This window comes from Mesoplodon densirostris, chromosome 9, assembly GCF_025265405.1.
Source record: "Mesoplodon densirostris isolate mMesDen1 chromosome 9, mMesDen1 primary haplotype, whole genome shotgun sequence".
Taxonomy (NCBI): Eukaryota; Metazoa; Chordata; class Mammalia; order Artiodactyla; family Ziphiidae; genus Mesoplodon; species Mesoplodon densirostris.
Genome location: NC_082669.1, coordinates 56403128 through 56426727, shown reverse-complemented (window position 1 = coordinate 56426727; position 23600 = coordinate 56403128). Strand labels below are relative to the sequence as shown.

The following is a 23600-nucleotide window of genomic DNA, read 5'->3' as shown; positions in this document are numbered from 1 at the left end:
GAGGACTGGTGTCTCAGGATAGGGCCGGGGCCTGCAGAGTGAAAGGATCTCTAGGGTCCTCAGAAGTGAGGGGAGCCACCATGAACTTCAACAGGGCGCACCAGCATAATACTTGGAAACCAGCTGCCCATTTGTTCAAAGGCTTTTGAACTAAATATTTCCTAGAAAGAGACTGTTGTAAACTATTAGAGGCTGGTGGAATGAGCTCTTCAAAGCAAGCTAAGTTACAGCAAATAAACAAAATTTTAGTTTTCACACATTTCAATTTGTGACTATTAAATTGAGATCCTTCTAGACCTTGCTGCTTTGATCCACAAACTACTTTATCCACAGTAGCAATAGCAAGAAAAATGAAAAAGGGAAAACCTGCACTGTGTTGTTAGTACTCTCAATTTTTAAGCTGCTGCTTAGAAAAATTGGGCCTCTCCATAGGTGTAATCATCTTTTTGTGGTCTCTTAGATACTTAACAATTCACTGAAATGATTGGGTGGTCAATGTCCACACTCTTGGAAAAGTTGTGGGAAATGTCTGTTGCACAAGCGTGCTCTCATGGTCATCTCCTGATGCCTTGTACTGTAATCCTCAAAATTCTTTTCCTGCTTTTAACCTACCCATTGACTATCTGATCCATTTCCATAGTAGGAGTCACTGATAACATATGGATAATAAACAAAAATTGAAACCTTTATCTTCATTGTAGAACTGACATATTAGCTCCCTAGATCTCTGCTAAAATGTAACAGTCAGCCAGGCAAAGCCTGATCACAACCATGCGGCTGGAAATCACTTTCCACATGTGTAAGTGCCCTGCCCATATTCAGTGTTGTAAGACAGTAAGCTCACAGGAGGCCCAGATGCCTGCAATCCATGGGACTGAGCTGATACTACATTTGGCACAGTACACAGTTTCTGTGTTGTTAGAAATGTCACACTGGTACGTTCCCCCAGTAACATGATATTAACTAAAACGGGGATGGTTTCTTTACTTCCAAAAGCAGAGATAACATACTTGAATTAGAGACTTTAAATTGTTAGGAGCACCTCTGGGCTTGCTTTCTATGCCTGCCACTTCAAAGACGGCATCATGGATAAGACACAATCAGTATTGAGGTATTTTTACAAACGCATGCAAGCCTTTCATGTTTTCAAGGTATGCCCTTCCTGAACCTGATTTTTATGTTAGCCCTATATCGATATTATTTTAGATGAAAACATTTATTTTGTATGCCACCTGAGCCAACCCAAAAGGCAGGGATATTAATTCACAGAAATTGATATAAAGATGGGGTGACCTAGGCCCTATTTATTAGTTTTTACTGTTCTTAAAAGACACTTTAACAGCTGGTAACAGAAGGATGTCTTTTCATTTCTATCCCAGACTTTCAGTACAGTCCCTAGCAATAGTGAATGCACAGTATATTTCTGTTCGATTAAGGAAAGAGTTGATGGATGGATGAATGAAGGAAGGAATAAAATGTATCAATTAAAAGGGAGAGCAGGGGCAACCATCTTGCAGTTTTGGGGTTGGAGAGGAGCAAGAGGTTTTAGAGCTGCACAGTAGTACAGGTGCTCACTGAATATTATTTAACTGAAAAAATAAAGACTAGAAAATCCATTAAATATCAATTAATAATGGTTAGAAAATCATTCTTATTACTAACTAGAAAATAATACATTGATCTTTTAACAAAATGTGATTTGCCTTGGTATAAAATTATTAATAGGAATTAATTTAAAATTATCACAAATACTTTTATATTAAAAGTTATGAGGTGTATAACTCAAGAAAGTGTACTAACGAAACTTCAGGAAGGAGTCATAGACATAATGCCGTGCAGTGGAAGATTTAGTCCATTTAATTGGAAATCAGGAATTCTGGGTTCTAGTCCTGGTTATAAACTATGATTGTGACATTGGGCAAGTCACGTGATCTTTCCGGAGTTTAGATTTCTCATCTGAAAAATGAGGGAGCTTTCAAATCATGTTCTTTAAAGCCCTGGAAGTTCTTAGGTACAAATTTAAGCAGCTCCACTTTAGTTTTACAAATTGGGCTCCCAGGCAAGATATCATTGGAAGAAAGGGAACTCTGGCTAAAAAGACCCTTAAAACACTGGCCATGTGGATCTCTAGATTTTACGGATCTAAATATGCAGATAACAAATTACTTATTCCCTTTTGAGTCTTAACTCCAGGGTGATTTTCAAAATGTTGAATAAGTGGTATGACACTGGCATCAAGCAACTGGAAAAGAAGTCAGTGAACCAGGACAAACTGGCTGGATATTGGTTCTGCCCTAGTGAGGAGTTGGGTCTTCCAAAGGGGATGGGGATGGGAATCCAAAATAGCTTTCACTGTTGCTGCTCAGGGTGCTGGCCAGCTTAAGGTATAATCCAAGGAAATGAGAATTTAGCTACCTGTCTGGATAATATCTTCAGTTGTACCACACAAAAACACAGGTAAGATTCAACTTGCAGTAGTGGAAAAAAATATGATCCAGCTAGTCATGAAACCCTGTAAGGTCAACTGTAGAAGTGAGAGCAAATGAAAAGTGCACAGAGGCCCTTTGGAGACTGTAAAGTGCTGGCTTTATATAAACGAGTGATGGTATTACATGTAACACACACTTACCTCGTGGTTGCAGAAGCAGTAAATGACGGCAACAAAGAATCCCTAAAAAGAGGAGGAAAAATAGAGTTGAAATTATTTTTGTGTGCACTGTGTTGTTTAGTAATCAATATAAACAGACAACCTGGAGAGGAACATTTCACTACGGCAATAGCAAGTCAAGGCTCGATGAAAGTTACTACCGCTCATGTTCAGTGCTTCACTACAAGAATATTCTATCAGAAATGCCTTTTCCTCGTTAGGATTCTAAGAAGTCTAAAAAGACTACTCTCGTCAATCTGGTTCATATATTACGGCCTTTAACATGGAGATTTATAGCAGAATATGCTGGTTACAGGGGACTTGAAAAGAATCTTTGTACCTAAAAACCTTAAAAACTGAGATCTTGTAGCATTTAGTAGAGAAAACGTTTGCAAGTACAAGTGTCACAGTCAGTGCATGGCTGTGGGCCTGACTGTGCCCTGTGTCCTCATGGTGAACTAGTGCAGTACTGTTCCCACAGCCAAGTCCATCTCTCCGATAAGGACGTGGACTAAGTAACTTCTGAGGTTCCGGTCACTACTCAGAAGATTCCTTGTGTCCAAGCTTTAACTGCCTATAGAAATGGCCAAAATAATAGATCAGATTATTAAAATAATTCCTAAACTTAATTTTAAGCCCTATTAATCCTGGCCTCTTTCTTCACATTAAGCCTCAGCAGTAGAAAATAAAACTACTTGGACATGAATAATTGAGACGGCAAAACTCTGGCCTAAGAGCCTGTAGCAGACTCACTTCTGCCTTAGGACACACCATGTCCCACCCTTGCTTTCAAAGTACCTCACACTGTGCCTTCAACGAGGCTTTGGATCTGAAGCAAAGTGAACGGAAACAAAGCAGCCACTCTCCACCCCTGTGTGGCAGACATGGGACCACCTGGGACGACCCCCAAGAGGCTGCTCCATTCTCTCCCACATGAGAAGAGACCTGGATACATTTCCCTATGTAGTCACTGAACTGTCAAAGATGGATTCTTGACATCCCTCTGACAGATGGAGGGGGACAGAGCAGGAGGCGTGGATGCTCTGTGCAAATTCATTACAGCTCCTGGAAAAACGATTCAATGCGTATTTATGAAAGGAGGGCCTGAAAATTACTGTATGGGAGACAGAGTATATGCGTGGGTGGGACCAGCTGAAGGTCCTGGGAGTAATGGGAAAGCAGAAGCAACAAAGTGCTCACAAAACCTGGTTTCCTTCACAGTTTTGGCTGTTAGCTTGGAGGCTGTAAGTTATGAGATTTTAGGTCAGCTTTAGAGTTATATCTCCTGACTTTGCCACTAACCAGAAAAGTCCATTTCCTTATCTGTAATAGGCATGAGAATACTTACCTCACACATGAAGTGCTACAGTACATATTAGTGAATGGTAGCTATAATTATGATGATTTCTGATGGACAACGTGACAGTGTCAGCCATACCCATTCTCTGTGGTCTGCCTGACATTGTAGGGATGGCTAAAATATAGGTATTCTAAGTTTCTGACCTCTCTAATCAGAGCCAAGGCAATGAAGTGAAGTGACTGGAAACTGGCTTCCAGTTTAAGAGGGATATAGATTCCAGCTCGGGGTCCAGTGTTGGCATTTCACACTGATAGAAACATCTGCTTCTCTGCCCTGTGTTTTCATGGCATTAGCGACTATACTGATAATAATCCAGGTTGGAAAGCCAATTGGCATTGGTTACATTGGTCTTCAACAGTCCCCTCAGAAAAGCAAAACCAAATGTGGCCCTCAGATGCTGGGGAGGGGAAGGAAAGGTCAAAAGCACTGTGGGAGGGACTTCCCTGGTGGTGCAGTGGTTAAGAATCCGCCTGCCAATGCAGGGGGACACGGGTTCGAGCCCTGGTCCTGGAAGATCCCACATGCCGCAGAGCAACTGAGCCTTTGTGCCACAACTGCTGAGCCTGCGCTCTAGAGCCCGAGTCACAACTACTGAGCCTGAGTGCCACAACTACTGAATCCCGTGTGCCTAGAGCCCGTGCTCTGCAACAAGAGAAGCCACCGCAATGAGAAGCCTGCACATCTCAATGAAGAGTAGCCTCTGCTCACCGCAAGTAGAGAAAGCCTGCCCACAGCAATGAAGACCCAACGCAGCCATAAATAAATAAATGAATGAATAAGTGAATGAATGAATGAATAAAAAAAGCACTGTGGGAGTAGCTCTGCAGTGGGTCAGTCTCTGGACAAATATATTTGTTTTCTAAAGATGTATTCTCAAAGCTCATACCTCCTATATCCTGTCTCCTTGCCCAATTTTAAGATTCAAAACATGGGAAAGCAGGCAGTGAGAGAGACAGAGAAGGTAACAAATGTTGCCTTCCGGGTAACACGTGTTCTAAAGGGTCATTCTCATCTCAGGGGAGCCCCAGAAAACTGTGGGCCCTGCACTAACTAGCTGAGTGAGTGGTTGAAAAAGTGCTTTCCCTACCTGGAAGTGAATCAGAGAGTGCATCACGTAGTCGTAGATCCTTCCAAGCACTGGGTGGGAAGGTCTCCAGGGAAGGACGACGAACTGGACCCCCAGCAGGGGCACCAGGATCAGAGTGGCCCTCACCGCCTTCAGGTACATGTGCGATTCCTCCTCCTGGGATTCCTTCATTTTCTTCACAAGCACCCGGACGATGTTGAGCAAAAAGAAGAAGTTGATCTGCAAAGATATGATCGTTCTGAGCAAATTCTCCAGGTCAGCACCCCTGAAGGACACCCACTTCCCTCAGTTCTCGTTTATCCAGTGTGGGGAGCAGATAGCACCTACACGGGACACAAGTGACTGCCTGAGAGGTAATATAATCGGCTCCGTGTTACGAGAACACGGAGCATCAGCAGAGCCAAATACTCTTTTCAGACGTGAATTAACATTTCCCCCCCTTTTCCCTATATGAGAAAATAATCTCTTGTATATGTAAGTATATTAGGTTCAACTCTAAGAAAGGTATTTTATTCTTTATTTAGGTTTTTATAATTTTTACAAAGGAAGTCATAAATGACACTTTTAGATTTCTCTTTCTTATCTTTTCATTATGAAGATTTTTCCCTTAGGCAGGACTACTTAACTAAAAGTAAAATGAGGGCTGAAAAATTTATCTGTAAAGCTTATGCAGTGGAGAAAGCTAACCCAGACTTCTTTTTTTTCTAATAACACTTTTCAAAAGAAATCACTTCATTGAGGTATAATGTACGTTCAATAAAATGGAGATTTTAAGTTTACATCTGGGAAGTTGAGACAAATGTATGTACCTGTGTAACAACCACTCCAAACAAGAGAAGAGCATTTCCACCACCCCAGAAAGTCCCCTCTTGCCCCTTTGCAGTCAACAACTCCCGGACCCCACCTCCAGCAACTGCTGATTCCTATCATCACAGAAATGGAATAATACATGGTGTGTATTCTTTTGTGTCTGGTTTCTTTGGTTTAACATACTATCTGTGGGATTCATTTGTGTTGTGTGTATTAGCATTTCATTGATTTTTACTGCTGAGTAGTACTGCATTATATAAATAATACATATACATAATTTGTTTATTCATTCTCCTGTTTATGGAAATCGGAATGGTTTCCAAATTTTGACTATTATGAATAAGCATGCTGTGAATACTTGTATACAAGTCTTTGTGTGGGCATGTTTTCATTTCACTTGAATAAGTGTCTAGGAGTGGAATGGCCTGTTCATATGGTAAGTGTATGTTTAACTTTGAGAAACTGCCAAACTGTTTTCCAAAGAGGTGGCTTCATGTTACATTCCCTCCAGCATTATATGAGAATTCCAGTTGCTCTTTACCCTTGCCAACACTTGGTACTGTCACTTTTTAATATCAGCCATTCTAGTGGATCACAAATTACTTTTGCCTGTGAAGATTAGTTTTAAAACCAAGGTTGTTTTTAAAATTTAATTGATCATTTATTTAAAAATAATTAGAATAATTCTTCTACCTGGAATAGAAATAAATGTTATTACCCCAAAAATTCAAGAAAGGAAAGAGACCTTTAATAAACATTGAATTCTTATGGGGTGTTGTGTAAATATTCAAGACCCATGTTATTAGGTCCTCGTGAGCGCAGTTGAACTAGTAAGTACACCACTACTCTGAAAAATGGCAAAAGAAATTGAATTTGCAGTGGAAAGGCCAGGAAAGCTAGGAGACAGCCCGGGTGATAACCCAATTTGATCAATTACTAATGGATGCTTCTTCAGTGCAGGAGCAGAATATGGTCTATGACTCCGACTGTTTTTATTTTTCTTACCCTTACCTGAAGAAAACACTATCTTTGAGGTTAATGGGGAAAATAATATCTAAATTTTAAATTTGATGGTTCTGATGATGGCCAACATACAGTAAACCATGGGTGGAAATAAAGAGCTTGCATATAGATTCGGACAGTCATATTTTCTCCTGGCCCAACTTCTTACTAGTCATGTGATCTTAAGTGAGTTTACTTGAGTCTTTGGGTCTAGTTTTCCTAATGAGTAAAATGTCTCAATGTATCCACTTGGAAGGTCTGCTGTTAGTAACAGCATGGCAAGGTATGTGAAGTGCCTGAAATGCTTTAAGTGCATGTTCAGTAGTAGTTATGATGATGGCTCATGGACCAAAGGTGAAATGGAAGATGGTTTCGTTTGGCAAAGCCCAGGGAAAAATGCTGCAGGGGGACTTTGTGGTCTTTCGCTTTCTTATCAGCAACATCTTTACCTTTGGTCTTTAACTAGGAGAATTTATAAGTCGTTGGAAAAAAAAACACCTATATTGTTGCTATGGCTTGTATAGAAATGAGCTTATGCCCCTCTACCCAATTATAGTAAATAAAAATCATTTTTAAAAAGACTCAAATCAAATTGTTTTTATTATAGATTATCACTAAATTAACTGTTAATAATGGATTTAAAAAGCATTTCTCACCACTAATGCCCCCATGACAGGACCATGGATGATGTAAAGCAGGTTGGTGTCCACACTCAGCCAGCAACTAAAAAAGAGAGGAGGGAATACATCAATACAATTGCATTTTATTTACAAATACGTTAACTAAGAACCACAATACTTACTTGTCATTGAATAACAGTGCCCTTGCGATAGCATGGGCAGTGGTTGGCACCAGCGGGAGCCCTAAAATGTGAAAAAGTACAAAAGCTATAACTACAGTTTTATAAAAATTGTAGTTTACTTTCAAGAATAGTGGCAAATTTAATGTCTTGTCAACATATTGCCCTGATGTTTTTGTGCAGATTATCTTTGGTCAAACCAGGTAAAAATGCTCTTAGAACATCATGTGCTGTCAGAGAGTTTGGTTAACAGCATCCAAATAATTAAAAGCCTTTCACAAATTATCCAGTGTGGTAGGTACATTATTACTCTCACTATGACCATAATACCATTGTTATGTCTATGGTGATGATGATGACTATTAATTGAGACCAGAAAGCTTTTCATTGTGTGTGAACTGGGCTCTCTTACCCAGGGGAGGTGGGTTGTCCTGAAGGGAAGGGACCTGAGATGGCATATGAAAGCCATAGTCCGATTGCTCCAAAGACTTCTTGGTGCTCTCAGTATTTCTTCCAGGCTTTTTGTTTTTCTGTTTATATCATGTGCATTGATCCTATTTTCTTTCAACAAGAACACTTGAGAGTAGCTAGTACATACCCTACCCTCTATAAGTTCTGGCTCCAGGACCTTTTTATTAAAGCAGCTCAGAATCTACTTCCCTGAGTAAACTTGAAGTACTAGTCAAAAACAACTTTGAGTTTATAAATGGAACGATGGAGATAGCTGCTGGCAATGCGTCCTGTCAGTCTGAGTCTTTTAAAAATCAACCTTTATTCTATAAAAGTAATCTAGAGTAAAGCTGTAACTTTTGTAAAAAAAAAAAAAAAAACTTCCTCAGATATACCCGTGCACAATAGAAAATTGTTTGATTTGGTTGACACATTTGTAGACAGTTTTTAAAACTATTATCAATTAAGAAATGTGTCTCAGAAGTGAATCAGACATCCACACTTCTATTTTCTGTGAATTATATGCAAAAAGAGACTCAGAACATCGAGTTTTCACCAAAGAACCATCTCAGCTTCTTAACCCATGAAGCATATAATTCAAAATAGGACCATCAAATGTTTGACTTCGAAGAATTTTGAGTCTATTTAACACAAAACCTGATTGTGTTTTATTCACAGCAGTTCTAACATCCCACTCAGGTTTAGAATCAGAAATTCACTCTCTGACTTTACTTTGAAATACAAATTTTAGAATTAGACAGCAAGAGAGGCAATATGGAGACTTCACTTCCACCTTGTCATTTTGTAGAAAGGAAAATGTGATTCTTACTTAATACAGAGAAGAGTATAGACCCGTATCTGTTCATTTCTAGGGCTCTTCACCTGCCTCTAGCCATGATGTCACTTCTTACAGTTTATTTTTTCTTTCCTTTTCCTCGTCTTCCAGGCTTCAAGCGTCATAACAACCTTTTCCGCCCACTAAAGATGGTCAGAGTAAGAATAATCTTCTCTCCCCAGTATTCTTCTTCAGGAGTGCTGGATAAATTCTACTTGTTCATTATAAAAGTCCATGGGTGGGGGAGTTCCTTCTTTGATTTATAACAATGGGAGAAACAGCAAGGTGAAGAACCAATCTGAAGAGGATTGTAAAATGATTTTTCTGAGAACTAAACTTCAGTGTTTGAAGTTGCTTCGATTTGAGAGAAATTGACCAGTAAGCTGTCCAGTGCAGACTTTTAAGGAAGTAACTACTGAAAGAAGCCTTTTTTCATTTTCTGTTGGGGGGAAGTTCACCACCAGATACTTTTCACCCAGAGGGTGATGTTCATACTGTCTCTTATAATTCTTTGAGATGGACTGGGTAATATTACAGCTGAAATGAATGGATGAGATGTACATCACCTGCAAACAAAGGTCTCAGGACGTAGCTTTCTTGGGTCAAATTTTCTGCTGTCCCACTTTCAAACTCTTTTCAAAACATAGGTTACACCTTATTTCATGGCATTTGACCTAAATTTTAGGACCCATTGTACTGTTTTGGTGTGAAAATAATTTCAAAAGGACAATAAAAATATCCACTAGAAATTTCTTATTCTCTGCTCTATTAAATTCTTTAAAGTTTCTGTGAAACTATTTTTGTTGAGAATTTATTTTGGTTGTAATTTTACTTGTTTTCCTCCCATCCAAAGATAATGCTTGCCTGAAGTTCTAAGAGAAGGCTATTGCTTTAAAAGAAGTCATCATAGCTGTCTTACAATTTTGTTCTCAGAATTGAGATTTGGTACTGTGATTTTTGAATGGTAAACAGTTTGGTGGAATTTTAGTGTGTGCAGGAGTGGAGAAAGATAGATTTAGCCCAAGCATGTTAAAAAAAAATTACATTTTAGAACTATACTTGTTGACTATCTTTCTAAACATCTATGGAAATTTAAATCCTCATTCTTTTAAATGGACGATTCTGTGCTTACCTTACTGAATGTGATGTTCCTTAGGATTCTGCTTGAATCATTCTGATAAAGTTTTAAGTATTCTCTGATTAAGATATCCCATAAATATTTTACTTATTTTCATTACCTTCTTTTTGATACAACAGCTTGTTCTTTTTTCCTTTGAATTGTAACACACATGTACATGTGTGTTAAGCAGATGTCTTCAAAGAGCTGACTACGATGATGCTGAAAGTTTTATAACGAATTCACAATGCATCAGTATGGAAAAAGCAGTATAAATTGCTCCTTCCAGGGTGCTCTCATCTCTGCTGAATGTCACAAGCAAGAATAAATTTGCAGCCTTTTCCTTCCATGAGAAATTTTCTGAGTGTGGCAGACAGATGTTTTTAAATAGTCAAAATTGGTACAAGAAGTATGCCATACATTTTACTTCAAAGGAAATAAGTAAACTAGATCAGACAGAAATCGTGTCTGTGGCGGGGGGCCAGGGGGAGATGTTATTTTCAGGTTTTCAGTTTGAAGGCATCTGACCAGTAGCAATCATTATTATTGTGATAATCAGAATTGCTATTGGGGGGAATTAAATTGTAGCTAGTTGATTCCTGGCATGACCAGTTTCAGAAGACTAGAGATCACTGGGGGGTATGTATGAAGCTGAGAAGGGCAGGGAAAGGAAAGAGGGGCTTCTTGTGGAAGGCAGGGACTAAGAGAAAAAACAACAAAAAACAAGTTTGATTGTATGCTGGCCTCTTTTGAGGACAGAGAAAAACAGGAGGACCTAGCACCTGATGTGGGATGGGCAGGATAGTCACAAGCTTGATTTCTAACCTTACTGGATGGTTAAAAAAATCCAGGATGCTGGGCTGTTGCCAAGGTACAGCCCTTTTAGTAGCCCCACTGCATTTTGGCTCTTGACTTTCATGAGATACTCTAGAGTGTGAGAATTTCTCTTTCTGATTAAATTAGAATATCTTATTATCTGTTACTTACAACCAAAGAGCTGTAGCATCATCCGTTCAACTTTGAGGCAACCCAAATATCTGCCCTATTGACCCACCATTAAAGGATTATCCCATTGGGTTTGGGTAATGTATTGATACTTGGTTAAAATCCATGTGTTCCTATGAGGGAGGGTTGACAAGTAAATGAATATTGCATAGGGCCATCCCTGGCATAAATCGTGGAGAAGACTTTCGGCTGCTTACATGACTTCCCTGAGGCATTTCTATACAGTTGGTAACAATATCTGTTGGGCAGGGGTTTAACTACAGAGCGTGATGTTTTCAGAGAGCCCTCGGATTATCCTCCCTCCTCATGAAATCTTGCCTCTTATGGATATTTTAGGGGCTCCCCCAAATGCTGCATTAAAAGTCAGGCTTAGCTGAAGGCAATCCACAGCTTTTGCTCCAAGAGTCATAGTCACCCTGTCAGTGGAGAGTAAGGGCAGCCCTTGGCTCTATAGACAGTGTGGAATGGCCCTTGGGATCCTCCTCCACTATGGAAGTTTCACTGAATGTGTTTTTGTCCCAGAGCTTTTTCCCTCTCACTACCTTACTATCTGTCTGCTTCCCTTCCAGCAGTGGAGCTGTTCTTTTAGCAGCCCTCGGGGAAAGGGAACAATTCTAGAGAGTCCCCAAGGACCTCAGCACCCTACCTTAGTCAATTTGTACAGAAGTAGCCACACCTCACAAATCATGTGACAGTGGCTTTTAGAGGAAGCTGTCTCAGAAGCTGTCCTCTGAAGTGACAGCTCAGAGAAGCAGGCAGCCTAGAAACCCAGGCGTGGAGGTTGATCCTGCCAGAGAAAGGGGTTCATGATGGCGGATGACCTACAATGATTCCCGTATAAAAAATTACATGTTGAGGGGCTCCATGCTATTGTTGTATCAGATAGAGGTGGAGTGCCTTTCATTAAAGTGGCCAATGATAATGCTCCAGAGCTTGCTTTGAGACCTGGTTTCTTGTCTACTTTTGCCCTTGCAACAGACCAAGGGAGCAAACTTGGATTTTCAAAAAATAAAAGTATCACCTGTTACTATAACACCTACCAGGTTGGTTCAATGCAATCGTTTACCTTTGGTGGTGAGTTTCATAGCCAGCAGCAATGCTAGTATAGGACTAATCGTCAGCCTAGAAAAGGAACTTGCTCCATTATTTGAAGAATTGAGACAAGTTGTGGAAGTTTCTTAATCTGGCAGTGGTTTCTATGTATACCTTATTTTCATTATATCAGACAGTGTCAATCCAGCAATCTTTAAACTACAGCAACACTTTTATCCGTGTACTCAAGAAAGGGCCCCTTTTTCCACCTTACACTAGAGAAAGAGCCTATAGATAGAATTTATGGACAGATTGATTGCTATTTTTTCTTGTGTAGGGCCTTTTCTTATTTGAGAGATCTGGGGATTCCACAGAAATGGTTCAGTCTATCACAGCTCCTATGGAGTTAATCCAGTCACCAAATATTCATGAGATTCTATTCGGTGGCTCAGAATCAAAATGATACTTTGATCCACTTCAGCCATGAAGTGCTCTCTATTGTACAATATGCCAGGCCTGCAGAATGAAGCAGACTCTTTTTATTGTGAATGGTGAGAACATATTTTTCTTCATATTATTTTCTTTGCATTGAGTGTGAGGAAGATAAAATGGCTTAGTAAAAGTAATAAAATCAGTACAATCACTAACTTTCCTTTGTATATATTATTTTGCAGTATAGGTGAGTATTACTAACTGATTTGATTCTTCTCAGAGGGTGCTGCTCTTTAATGGAAATGAAAATCATAGCTAATCGTTTTTTCTTCTATTCTGCTTTCTATAACCAGTGTTTTTTAATGTTTGTGTATTCTTTATAAAATTTAGATGTGATTCATTATTGAATTGTTTCCAATATTGGTATGTATGTAAACATGGTAGTATAGCCCTTTTTTTCATACTTGAGTATAAATAAAATAGTATTTTTAAAAGTACAGTTTGAGCACTACATAGCATTTTTTCCCCCAGACTGTTTTTAAATGTTTAAAGACTACAATTAACTTAATTCACTCTTTCAACCACATGAATAAGTGACTGTTTCTCGTCTGGTTTGGAGACTGTTTCACCTAACATAAACTATCAATTGGAAAATAAACCTCATCCATGAGCCTTAAAAAAAAAAAAAAAAGAAGAAGTAGCCACACTTCAAACAGTCCCACCATAAGCTTTTCAAAGCCATTGCCATGCACTGTGAGGTCAGGTAGGTTCTACTTGGAGGCCCATGTGGTTATGTCTATTGCTTAGCTGGACTCCACTTCCTGAACCTTCACTAGAGGAGTCCTGCTGATGGATTGACAGGAAGGAACACTCTTGAGGAAGGGAAGTGGGTCCAGGGTAGGGGAGTACAGAATTCAAAATGTGAAATTCTCCTTTGCTCTACAAACAGGTGATAAATAAAACTGAAGGGGGTCTAATCAGATCTCTCAATCAGCGCATGTTTTCAGTCCATCTGTTAGCTGGGTTTGTTTCCTGAGGACATTCTCATAGTCATACCTCTCCTTCACTGCACTCACCTTCCCGCTATCACAGTCCATGTGAACTTGTTAAAAAGCTTCTACCAAGTTCTCCTGGAGACTGAACTCCTGCCAGCACCTGTGTCCCGTCTCTCCTCAAAGGACCTCAGCCCCTGCCTGCTCTCTGACCAAGACTAGAAGACTGTGAATATACAGACAGAGGTAAAGGTGGCTCAAAACTCAGCTGCAGAAAATACATACCCCAGCCCAGGACATAATACCACCACATGCGTTGTCCCTCAGCAAACACAGACACCACGATGAGTGTGTGAAGATAGACCCCTTCGCAGAGCATCCAGAAATAGTTGCACGACATCATGTACTGGTGAAAAAAGTGCAAAATCTTGCAGATCGGCTGTTGGAAAGAAATGGAGATACTCAGTGGAAGACATCTGTAACAATTTGGCCGAGAACAGAGGGTGAACGTGAGAATGAGCCAAAGTATCTGCATTCAGCCTGAAAGGCAGTTTCCCCAAATGTCTATCAACGTGTCACCGTCTAGATTCAGAAATCAAGAGTAATAGTTCATAGGTTATTAGTATTACATGTAAACAAACAGCCAACAAGGGCAATGGAAGCCTAGTCTCCCAAATGTTCTTTTCTCATTACATCCTGGTTACTTATATAGTCTAGACAGGTTTATTTTTCCTGTAGTGTGTCTGAGACCCATAATTTTTGATAGCATCCAAGGATTTGTCCCACAACTTTTAGGGCCCCTTTTCTATGGCCAGTGAGGAGAATAACACAGAAATTGTTAATGCTCTCCTGAAGTTCACTGATCTGCTAGTGATGTTTACTTAGCAGTAAAAGAGGAGAGAACCAGGTGGTTCATTTCTCATATATGAGCCAGGAGCTATGCTGAGCCCAACTGATGTGATTTTACTTTCATAAGGGAGCCTTAGTTTCTATATGGGGGTCCATGTGTTTGGGACACAGAGAGGAGGATGGAAACCTCGCTTGGTACTCAGTACTGATGTGGGATCCACATTTCTGGAGCAATCAAGATTAACTACATATTGTCTGTACAGAAATAATTATTGCTTAAACTACATAACAAAACACCCTAAATAGTTTCCTTGGCACCTCTAGAGTAGGGCTTGTCATCTTGGCACTATCGATGTTTTGGACTGGATACTTTTTGTCGTGGGGCTGTCCTGTGTGTTGATGGGTGTTTAGCAATATTCCTGACCTCTATCCCCTAGACGCCAGTAGCATCCTCTACCCAGTCATAACAATCAAAAATATTTCCAGACGTTACCAGATGTCCCCTGGAGAGGAAAATGTCCCTGGTTGAGGAACACTACCCTAAGGTATTTAGCTGTGCTTGACTCCCTCTAACAACAACAAAAATAAGAACAATTTAGCATGCAAGACTTTACATATTAGGGATGATTACTTGCATTATTATTTTATCAAATGCTCTGCTTTACATTTTGAATCTGACTGGATTTCAGGCCTTCTTTTTTTTTTTTTTTTTTTTTTTTTTGCTGTACGCGGGCCTCTCACTGTTGTGGCCTCTCCCGTTGCGGAGCACAGGCTCCGGACACACAGGCTCCGCGGCCATGGCTCACGGGCCCAGCCGCTCCGCGGCATGTGGGATCTTCCGGGATAGGGGCACGAACCCGTGTCCCCTGCATCGGCAGGCGGACTCCCAACCACTGCGCCACCAGGGAAGCCCCAGGCCTTCTTTTTTACAAAGCAAATTAGCCAGAAAGTGACTTTCAGTATTGCAGTAACCTTTTCAGGACCACTTATTTCTATTCAATGCATAGCAATAGTAATTCATTTACTGGGAATCTGATGCACTGAGTCCTTTCAGAACTCATTGAACGTAAGAAGCAGCCAGCTGGGTCCATGAGAGGGCAGATAGTATATTTTCAGAGATAGAATCAACCTCTGATTCTGACCAAAGTGGAACAGTAGTGCAGATAATTCAAAACATCAGGTAATCTAAAAGTAATTTATATTGGCTTACAAAGGCACTGACTTTATCTGATTACCTTCCTAATTGGCATTATTTAATATTATTATTAGTTTGCTAAGCAAATACTTGCTATGTGCACATGACAAACAAGTAAAATAAGAAATTCAGGTGATACTCTGGATTCATTTTAAAGACTACTCTTACTTGAAAACCCTATTCCTTCTGGATCAAGAGATCCAGAGCAGAAGCTTTGGTGGCTGCCATTTGTAGAGGAAGGGATAAGAAGAGGGCAAAGATGATGGCCCAGGGAAAAGCTGGGGCTCTGTGTCATCCAAAGCAGCTTTGACTTCACATTTTATATGCAGCCAATCCTCATTATTCACTGTAGTTATGTTCTATATGGCTAGATACAGTAGCATAATAAGGAAAAAATTGTGAGATGTTTTGTTTTTGTTGGGCTTTAAAAAATTTGGCAAGGGAGAATTCAAAATAACAACCAACTATTTCTTTTTTTTTTTTTTTTTTTGCATTACATGGGCTTCTCACTGCTGTGGCCTCTCCCGTTGTGGAGCACAGGCTGTGGATGCGGAGGCCCAGCAGCCATGGCTCACGGGCCTGGCCGCTCCGCGGCATGTGGGATCTTCCCAGACCGGGGCACGAACCCGTGTCCCCTGCATCGGCAGGCGGACTCTCAACCACTGCGCCACCAGGGAAGCCCACAACCAACTATTTCTTAAAGGACATTCTGCTAGAGTTTGGTTAAACACATGTTATTATTTAAGATCCTTTGATTTTTCAAAATGGTGGCTAAATTTCATGAAGAAACTATGCTTATTTTTTTGTGTGTTCAATCCTGGACTAGGTCCTAGAATTGCGAAGACAAAGTTCAGTGCTTGCAATTGAGAAAGTCATCTTCTGGAGGGGAGATGAATACAGAAATACATAAATGCAGCCATGCACAATGACTTCTAAAACAGGTGATTTCTGTAATCAACATTAATACCATTAAAAATTCTTTTTTCAGGTACATAGCAAAGCCTGGCACCTAGATCATAGCAAATAAATGAATCAAACTAATGGGGTTTGTGTTATTAACATTAAATAATCCATTCAATTTGTGAGAAAATTAACAAGGAATGAACTAGTAGATTCTGCCAAAGTTGAACGAATTATTAAGCGTCGTCAAGCATTCTGCTCTTCCTCCAATTTCTGCATTATTTGGGGGCTGCTATACAGACTAATTTATAGCAAAAGAGGTGGCTAACTATAAATTTACTTCTCGAATTTGCATGAACAATATTGTAGCAAAATGAAGAGTATGCTAGGAGGGTCTCTCTTTGGTTACTGGGGGCTATCAGAAGCATGTTTGAAAACTTATGGCAAACAGTTAAAACCACATCCCCCACTATACAAATATATTAATAAATAACTAAAAATATTGAAAAATTAGTTTGAAATGGCCTAAAGCGTACTAACTCCATAATACTTTGTACCGAATCAAAGCTGCCAAGTTTATTTCTGCTAAATCTTGCTTTAAAGCAGAAATAAACTTTGGTGTAGGTTCTGGTGATCTCCAGCACTGTGTCTATAGGTTGTTCTGCCTCTGTTTCAGTGGTGTATATATCATTCCACCTCATGTGGGCATACACTTTTGGGGAATGGAGGTTGCAACTCCATTATCTTCCCTGAACTGCTTAGAACTGGAATGGGAAATACTGTGGAGAGAAACTACTATTGTTTGTCTATAAAAGTGAATGGATCCAATGAGACTGATATTTGATTAGGTCAGTAATTTTCCCAGCTCTCTTTTGAAGTGTGAGAGTGATTTTGATACACAGAGAACTAGAAAGGACACATGGCTTACCTTTTTCCTCTCCATTCCTTCATACATCTTACAAGCTTGAAATGCCCTTTCATCTACCACTTGAAATTAAACTCTAAAGGGTGTGGGCATGGGTTATTGAAAGGAGTTCTTTTTTTTTTTTTTTTTTTTTTTTTTTCTTTTTGCGGTACGCGGGCCTCTCACTGTTGTGGCCTCTCCCGTTGCGGAGCACAGGCTCCGGATGCGCAGGCCCAGCGGCCATGGCTCACGGGCCCAGCCGCTCCGCGGCATATGGGATCCTCCCAGACCGGGGCACGAACCCGTATCCCCTGCATCGGCAGGCGGACTCTTAACCACTGCGCCACCAGGGAGGCCCTGAAAGGAGTTCTTGAAAGCAGTGATGTAATAATGAAGCTCTCCAAAAATATCCAGTTCAAATATAAATAATGAAAAAGTTTATAGTAGTGCTTTTTCAAATTTTAGCATGCATCAGAATCACTGGGAGAGCTTGTTAAAACACAGACTGTGGGTCCCATTAGCAGAGATTCTGATTCAGAAGATCTAGCATGGGGTGGTAGATTCTGCATTTCTAAGTTAAGTACCGAGTGATGCTGATGCTATTGGACAATGGGGCACACTTTGAATAGGTTTAGGGTACAGAGGGAGTTTACTCAGTACCTGACTCCTGTTTTGGTTACTTGCTGGCCTTCCAGGACCTATAACTCTAACCATCAAAGAGCACAAGCTTCTTGTTCCAGTAGACTCACAATGCAATGAGAAATGTCCTGAATTTGATTCACATGTATACTAAAACTTCATGAGGAGGAATTACAGAAATGTTTGTCAAGATGCCAGTGCAGTTGATAAACCAAAGGGCAAAAGGCTTTCATTTCAACTTGAAAACTGTCAACTTGTACAGTCTTTAACGCTAGTTGAATGAAGGAGAAAAATCCCCCAGTCAGAAAGTCAGCATTAACTTTGTAGGAAACTACTGCAGTCCTTCTCTAGAGAAATTTAAAGATATAACGTTTTCAATTAAATGTGAGTCTGTCATGCAATCCTGGGCTGATTTCTGATAAAGCCTCAGAGAAAATAAGTTTGAATCTGTGCAACTGTAGTCACGATTGGGTGTGTTTAGAAAAAAAAAAAACACTGGAGAAAAAAGTCCCATTTGAGATAAATACACTGGAAAATGATCCAGAAATTGGCAAAGGAAATACTCCGGAAGTGTTCAGGAAACAAAGCCAGAGAAAACAGAAAACATGATGGGGGAAAAAAAAAAGCCTGTTAGAAATGTGGCAGGGGAATAAAAATTAACAGCTTGCTATACTCACGGGTCTTTGCCTACATGCTGTAATGAGGATATTATCACTCTTCACTGGGGATTTTCAAGCCATGACTGAATGAGTTTTATATGCTCAGGCTTAGGCCACAGCCCTTTTTGGTTATTTGTGATCTAAAACCTCTGAGTATGTGCATTCTGCTTTCACACTTAGTCCTTTTAGATTTAAGCAGTATTTTACACATGCTCTGAGTTTCCACACCTCCCATGGTGTATTAACACAGAAATGGAACTGAGTACCACAGTTAGAAAATGATGAGTGCTTAAGTCCATGACAATGGTAACAACTCTAGTATAAATAATAATAGCTAGGGGCTTCCCTGGTGGCACAGTGGTTGAAAGTCCGCCTGCCGATGCAGGAGACGCAGGTTCGTGCCCCAGTCCAGGAAGATCCCACATGCCGTGGAGTGGCTGGGCCCGTGAGCCATGGCTGCTGAGCCTGCACGTCCGGAGCCTGTGCTCCGCAACGGGAGAGGCCACAACGGTGAGAGGCCCGCGTACCGCAAAAAAAAAAAAAAAAAAAAAAAAAAATCCATGCTGTGGGTGGATTTATAAATAATAATAGCTAACATTTGAGAGTTCTGACTCTTAAATGGATTTATGGATCTTAAGTATATTGGTTCATTTAATCCTCACAAGCAACTCTTTGAGAAAGGTACTATTATTATTGATATCTCTATCAAGAAAGTGAAGCACAGTGAGGTTAAGTAACTTGCTCAAGATTAATCTGTAAGTAGAAGAGCTGGGATCTGAGATCCTGCAGTTCAGCGAGAACAATCCTGTAGTATTTGGAGCAATCCGCCTGAACACAGCTAATATCAAATTGATTATTGCTCCAAAACTTTCTAACAATTAACCAACATACCCAAGGGAGTGTACAAAACTTCTAGTAACTCAACTGAAAGTTTTTTGAGAATGAAAACAAATCTATAAGAAGTGCTGCATGACATTCATAACAGCTTTCTCAAAGCAAGGGAAACAAGCTGCAAATGTTGAGATGAAGACGCACTACATAAACCATACCACAAGATACCATTTGTAGGTGACTAATTTCTCGTGCAGAGGTATCACCCAGACTGGTCAGGTGAGAGAAACTGGAGATTGGGTTGATGTTTATAGCCATTTTAGGAATAATTCTTCAAATCCATATGGAAACGTGGTTGATCATAAATAATAAATTTTAAAAGGAATAAAGAAATCCTCTATACTTTTCTGTACCATATGATCTTGGTTAAAAGACCATTTATTGGCTTTGAAATGTAAGTAAAGTGAAATAGCATAAACGACCAGGGTAAGATACCTCAATTCATTACCGTGTCTTGGCATTATTCTCTCTGCACTGTCCCTCAAATCCATCATACTTTTCATTCTCTATCTAATGTCTTTCATAGGCTACCAAAATGGATACTTCCAATACAGTTTTATCTGCCATTCGATCTCTCATCTCAAAAACTCTGCTATCGCTGTCACCTCCCTCACATTTACATGCTCTCCCTCCCACCAGCCTCCTCTGGGCTAGGTGGGAGGAGTCAAGTTTCCACCCGTGGTTTCATCAGTTTCTAGTGCCTCACTTCTGAGCATCCATTCCAAGCTGATCTTCCTGTGACTAAGATGACGTTCTGACATAGCCTATTGGCTCAACTGTCCTGAACAAGTGAGACTTAGAAGAAATTCACTTTGGTTTTCAGAACTTGGGACTCATTTGACTTTACTTATATAAGAGGCTATAGAAAATGTGACCCAATTGTTTTGGCTTTTGAGGTAAATGCTCAGGTTCCCAGTAAAAACTAATCTCACTGTGTTGTCCCTTTCAGACTCAGATAAAAAGTTCAGAGAGACATTTCTTTCTAGAAAATGACTAGTATGCTGCCAGCTTCCTTTAGATGCAGCAAGAACAATGCTTTTAATTCTACCTCCTAACTCTCTACATGAAGATCATCAAATAAGCAGACAGAACAAGAAAATGAAATTTTAGATATTATAGAAATGAAATGTTCAAATGACACAAATGACAAGGGGCAATTTTCACATCACTCAATAAACGGAGGATTTATTCAGCCCTTATTTATTCGATGAGTTATTTTGAGTTTAACTTAAAAAAAAAAGAGTTGTGTGAAGGAATAAGATTCTCACCCTTGGTTTTACAGGAGAGAATCTGCCCAACCAAAAAACTTTCAAGGGAAGAGACTGACTACTTTGATGGGAAAGGGACCATAAACCCACTGGGATTCCTGCTGAGGAGTGAGAACACTGTTTTCTTTTGCCCCCAACAAAATAAACCCTTACAGAAGTAGTGTGAAAGCACTGGGATAATGCAGCCTCCTTTTACAAGAAATAACTTTCTTTTTAATATATCCCCTTGGGCACTGGGAAGGAAAATATTTTTACCTCTTAACTACTGATTCAGTGACCTGAGAATTGGGTCAAAATGGAAAAAAAACAACCCACAATTCTGTCTTTAGTTTGCTTAAGAAAGAAAGTCTTTTAAAATTATATATTCTTTTTTTTTTTTTTTTTTTTTTTCTTTTTGCGGTATGTGGGCCTCTCACTGTTGTGGCCTCTCCCGTTGCGGAGCACAGGCTCCGGATGCGCAGGCCCAGCGGCCATGGCTCACGGGCCCAGCCGCTCCGCGGCATATGGGATCCTCCCAGACCGGGGCACGAACCCGTATCCCCTGCATCGGCAGGCGGACTCTTAACCACTTGCGCCACCAGGGAGGCCCCATATATTCTTTTTTATATAGAAAATTATGTATTCTTTTTTATAGAAAAGAGACATATGCTTGAATCACAGATAGATGGAGTGCTGATGGATGTGCTTTAGTTTATGACTTTGGTTATGTTTTTCATGTTAATTGCAATTTCAATAAATATTTATAGACTGAAAATGTCTAATATCTTCCCTTTTTCAAAAATTTCTTCTGCTAATTTTTTTTGTCTGTCTCTTCTTTCTTGGGTTTTTCTTTATTATCTCCACTTTTCTTGGCTAGGGAGGACCTTAATCTAGTGTTTTCTGGAATGTCAGTTTTTCAAGAAAAATGCAGCATTTCATATAATTTATTTAGAGTATCTGATTTTGCACATGACTTAGTAATACGTTGATGACATGACTCTCAATATTTGGATGTTATTTTCTCTGTCTTTTTAAAGGTGGGGAATTTTATTGCTGGGAAAGATGGGGTTTTTCTAGTTAAACCTGGTTAAACCTTTCCTAGTTCTTGTTTATCCCCTGGGTATTCAAATATATTACAACAGTTCCTTTATTCTTAATGCCTGCATTTGTAGTTCCAGCTGCAATTTACTTTAATAGTCATTTGGATAGGAAAAGATCCTCAAGAAATTAGACTTCTATGATAGCATTTATGACAGAATACGCATTTTCAAGATAAGGTACAATACAAAGTTTAAGACCTATGTCTCTCTTGGAAATAGTAAATAAGCAGTTTCAATGATGAATAACATACAAGATAATATCTACCTGAGAGTTCTTTCCTACTTTCTTTCTTTTTTTTTTTTTTTTGCGGTACGCGGGCCTCTCACTGTTGTGGCCTCTCCCATTGCGGAGCACAGGCTCCGGACGTGCAGGCTCAGCGGCCATGGCTCACGGGACCAGCCGCTCCGCGGCATGTGGGGTCTTCCCGGACCAGGGCACGAACCCGTGTCCCCTGCATCGGCAGGCAGACTCTCAACCACTGCGCCACCAGGAAAGACCCCTACCCTTTCTTGAACTAATTTTGCCTGCCTAGAGAGAGCAGTCCTGTGTTGTACGTGGAGGATTAGATAAGAGATGTACCAAAATCTCACTGGAAAACAAAGACTGTTCAAACAGAGAAAGTACTAACAACAAATGTCCTAGTTTTTTTCCTATGGGCCAGTTGTATGCTTCACAATTTACAAACGTCAATTAATTTTTGTCGTTGTGGTCTTTGGTTTTTAGCCTATGCTATTTATATGTATTTGGTGAAAGGCACATGTTTCCAAATTCTGTCCTATGGAAGAAAACAGACATTTGGAAATGTGGAAGAGGGCGAAGTGTGCTCACACACGCCCCGTTTTCCACTGTAAGTGGGCTGTGATTGGTGGCTTATTCTCATTTGAATCTCAGAGGAAAAGAGACTTCTCATTCAGGCACACAGAGCAAAACCAGACTTTTTTCTCCTTTGTTTTCCACTAAAAAAGAGACATACACACACTTTGAAATAGGTAGATAAATGACTGAGTCTCACATATATAGTTGCAAGACGTAGGCAGCTGTTTCTATGTGAGGCTGGGCATATTCCTAGGGATTGTGAAGAGAATGTCATAAATAGATATTTCCCCCAAATGATATGAATTTAGTTCAGCCTGAAGACTAAAATTTGAGTTTGGGGTGCTCAATAAACACTTGATTGATTGGATGAAGTTCTACCTTTCAAGAGTTTTATAGTTTTTTCCTAGGAAGTTTGCTCTTGCATAGCTAAAAAAAAAAAAAAAAAAAAAAAAAAAAAAAAAACCTAAGTCTGTTAGGTTAAAAATATATTGATTAGGAGAACCCGGTGTTAGTCATGCCATAAAGATAAACTTCTTTGCAGTTTTTCAAACTTACGTCACCTTGAGAATGCCTAATGTGAGAGAGCCACCCTCCCATCTCCATATCCAGAAGAAAGCTTCCTATTAATTTCTCTGACTCCCCTATGCTCACATTCTCCCAGGGAATCAGCTGCTTTGTGGCTAAGCCAGGTCCCTAGATACCTGCTTACAGGCTTTATTAAAGGTTTCGAGGCAATAGGGGAGCTGGAAGGCAGAGCTGAGCTGGCTGCTTGGTGGCTAGGAGGCAGCCTGTGTGCTGTGACTGCCAGAGTACCTAGGAATGTCTGTCCCT

At 40.0% G+C, this 23600-nt stretch overlaps 1 protein-coding gene and 1 pseudogene across 1 annotated transcript in view; one reads left to right on the top strand and one right to left on the bottom strand.

The window, feature by feature from the left end:
- Positions 1 to 23600, bottom strand: part of CALCR (calcitonin receptor) — a 69270-nt gene that overhangs the window by 4705 nt on the left and 40965 nt on the right. Inside the window, exons 11-15 of the mRNA XM_060107718.1 lie at positions 13854 to 14007; positions 7709 to 7769; positions 7563 to 7629; positions 5095 to 5313; positions 2630 to 2671 (exon numbers count right to left, since the gene is read on the bottom strand). Of these exons, the coding sequence (XP_059963701.1) occupies positions 2630 to 2671; positions 5095 to 5313; positions 7563 to 7629; positions 7709 to 7769; positions 13854 to 14007 (543 nt within the window). The remainder of the gene's footprint in view (positions 1 to 2629; positions 2672 to 5094; positions 5314 to 7562; positions 7630 to 7708; positions 7770 to 13853; positions 14008 to 23600) is intronic.
- On the top strand, positions 11922 to 12295 carry LOC132496342 (ragulator complex protein LAMTOR3-like; annotated as a pseudogene).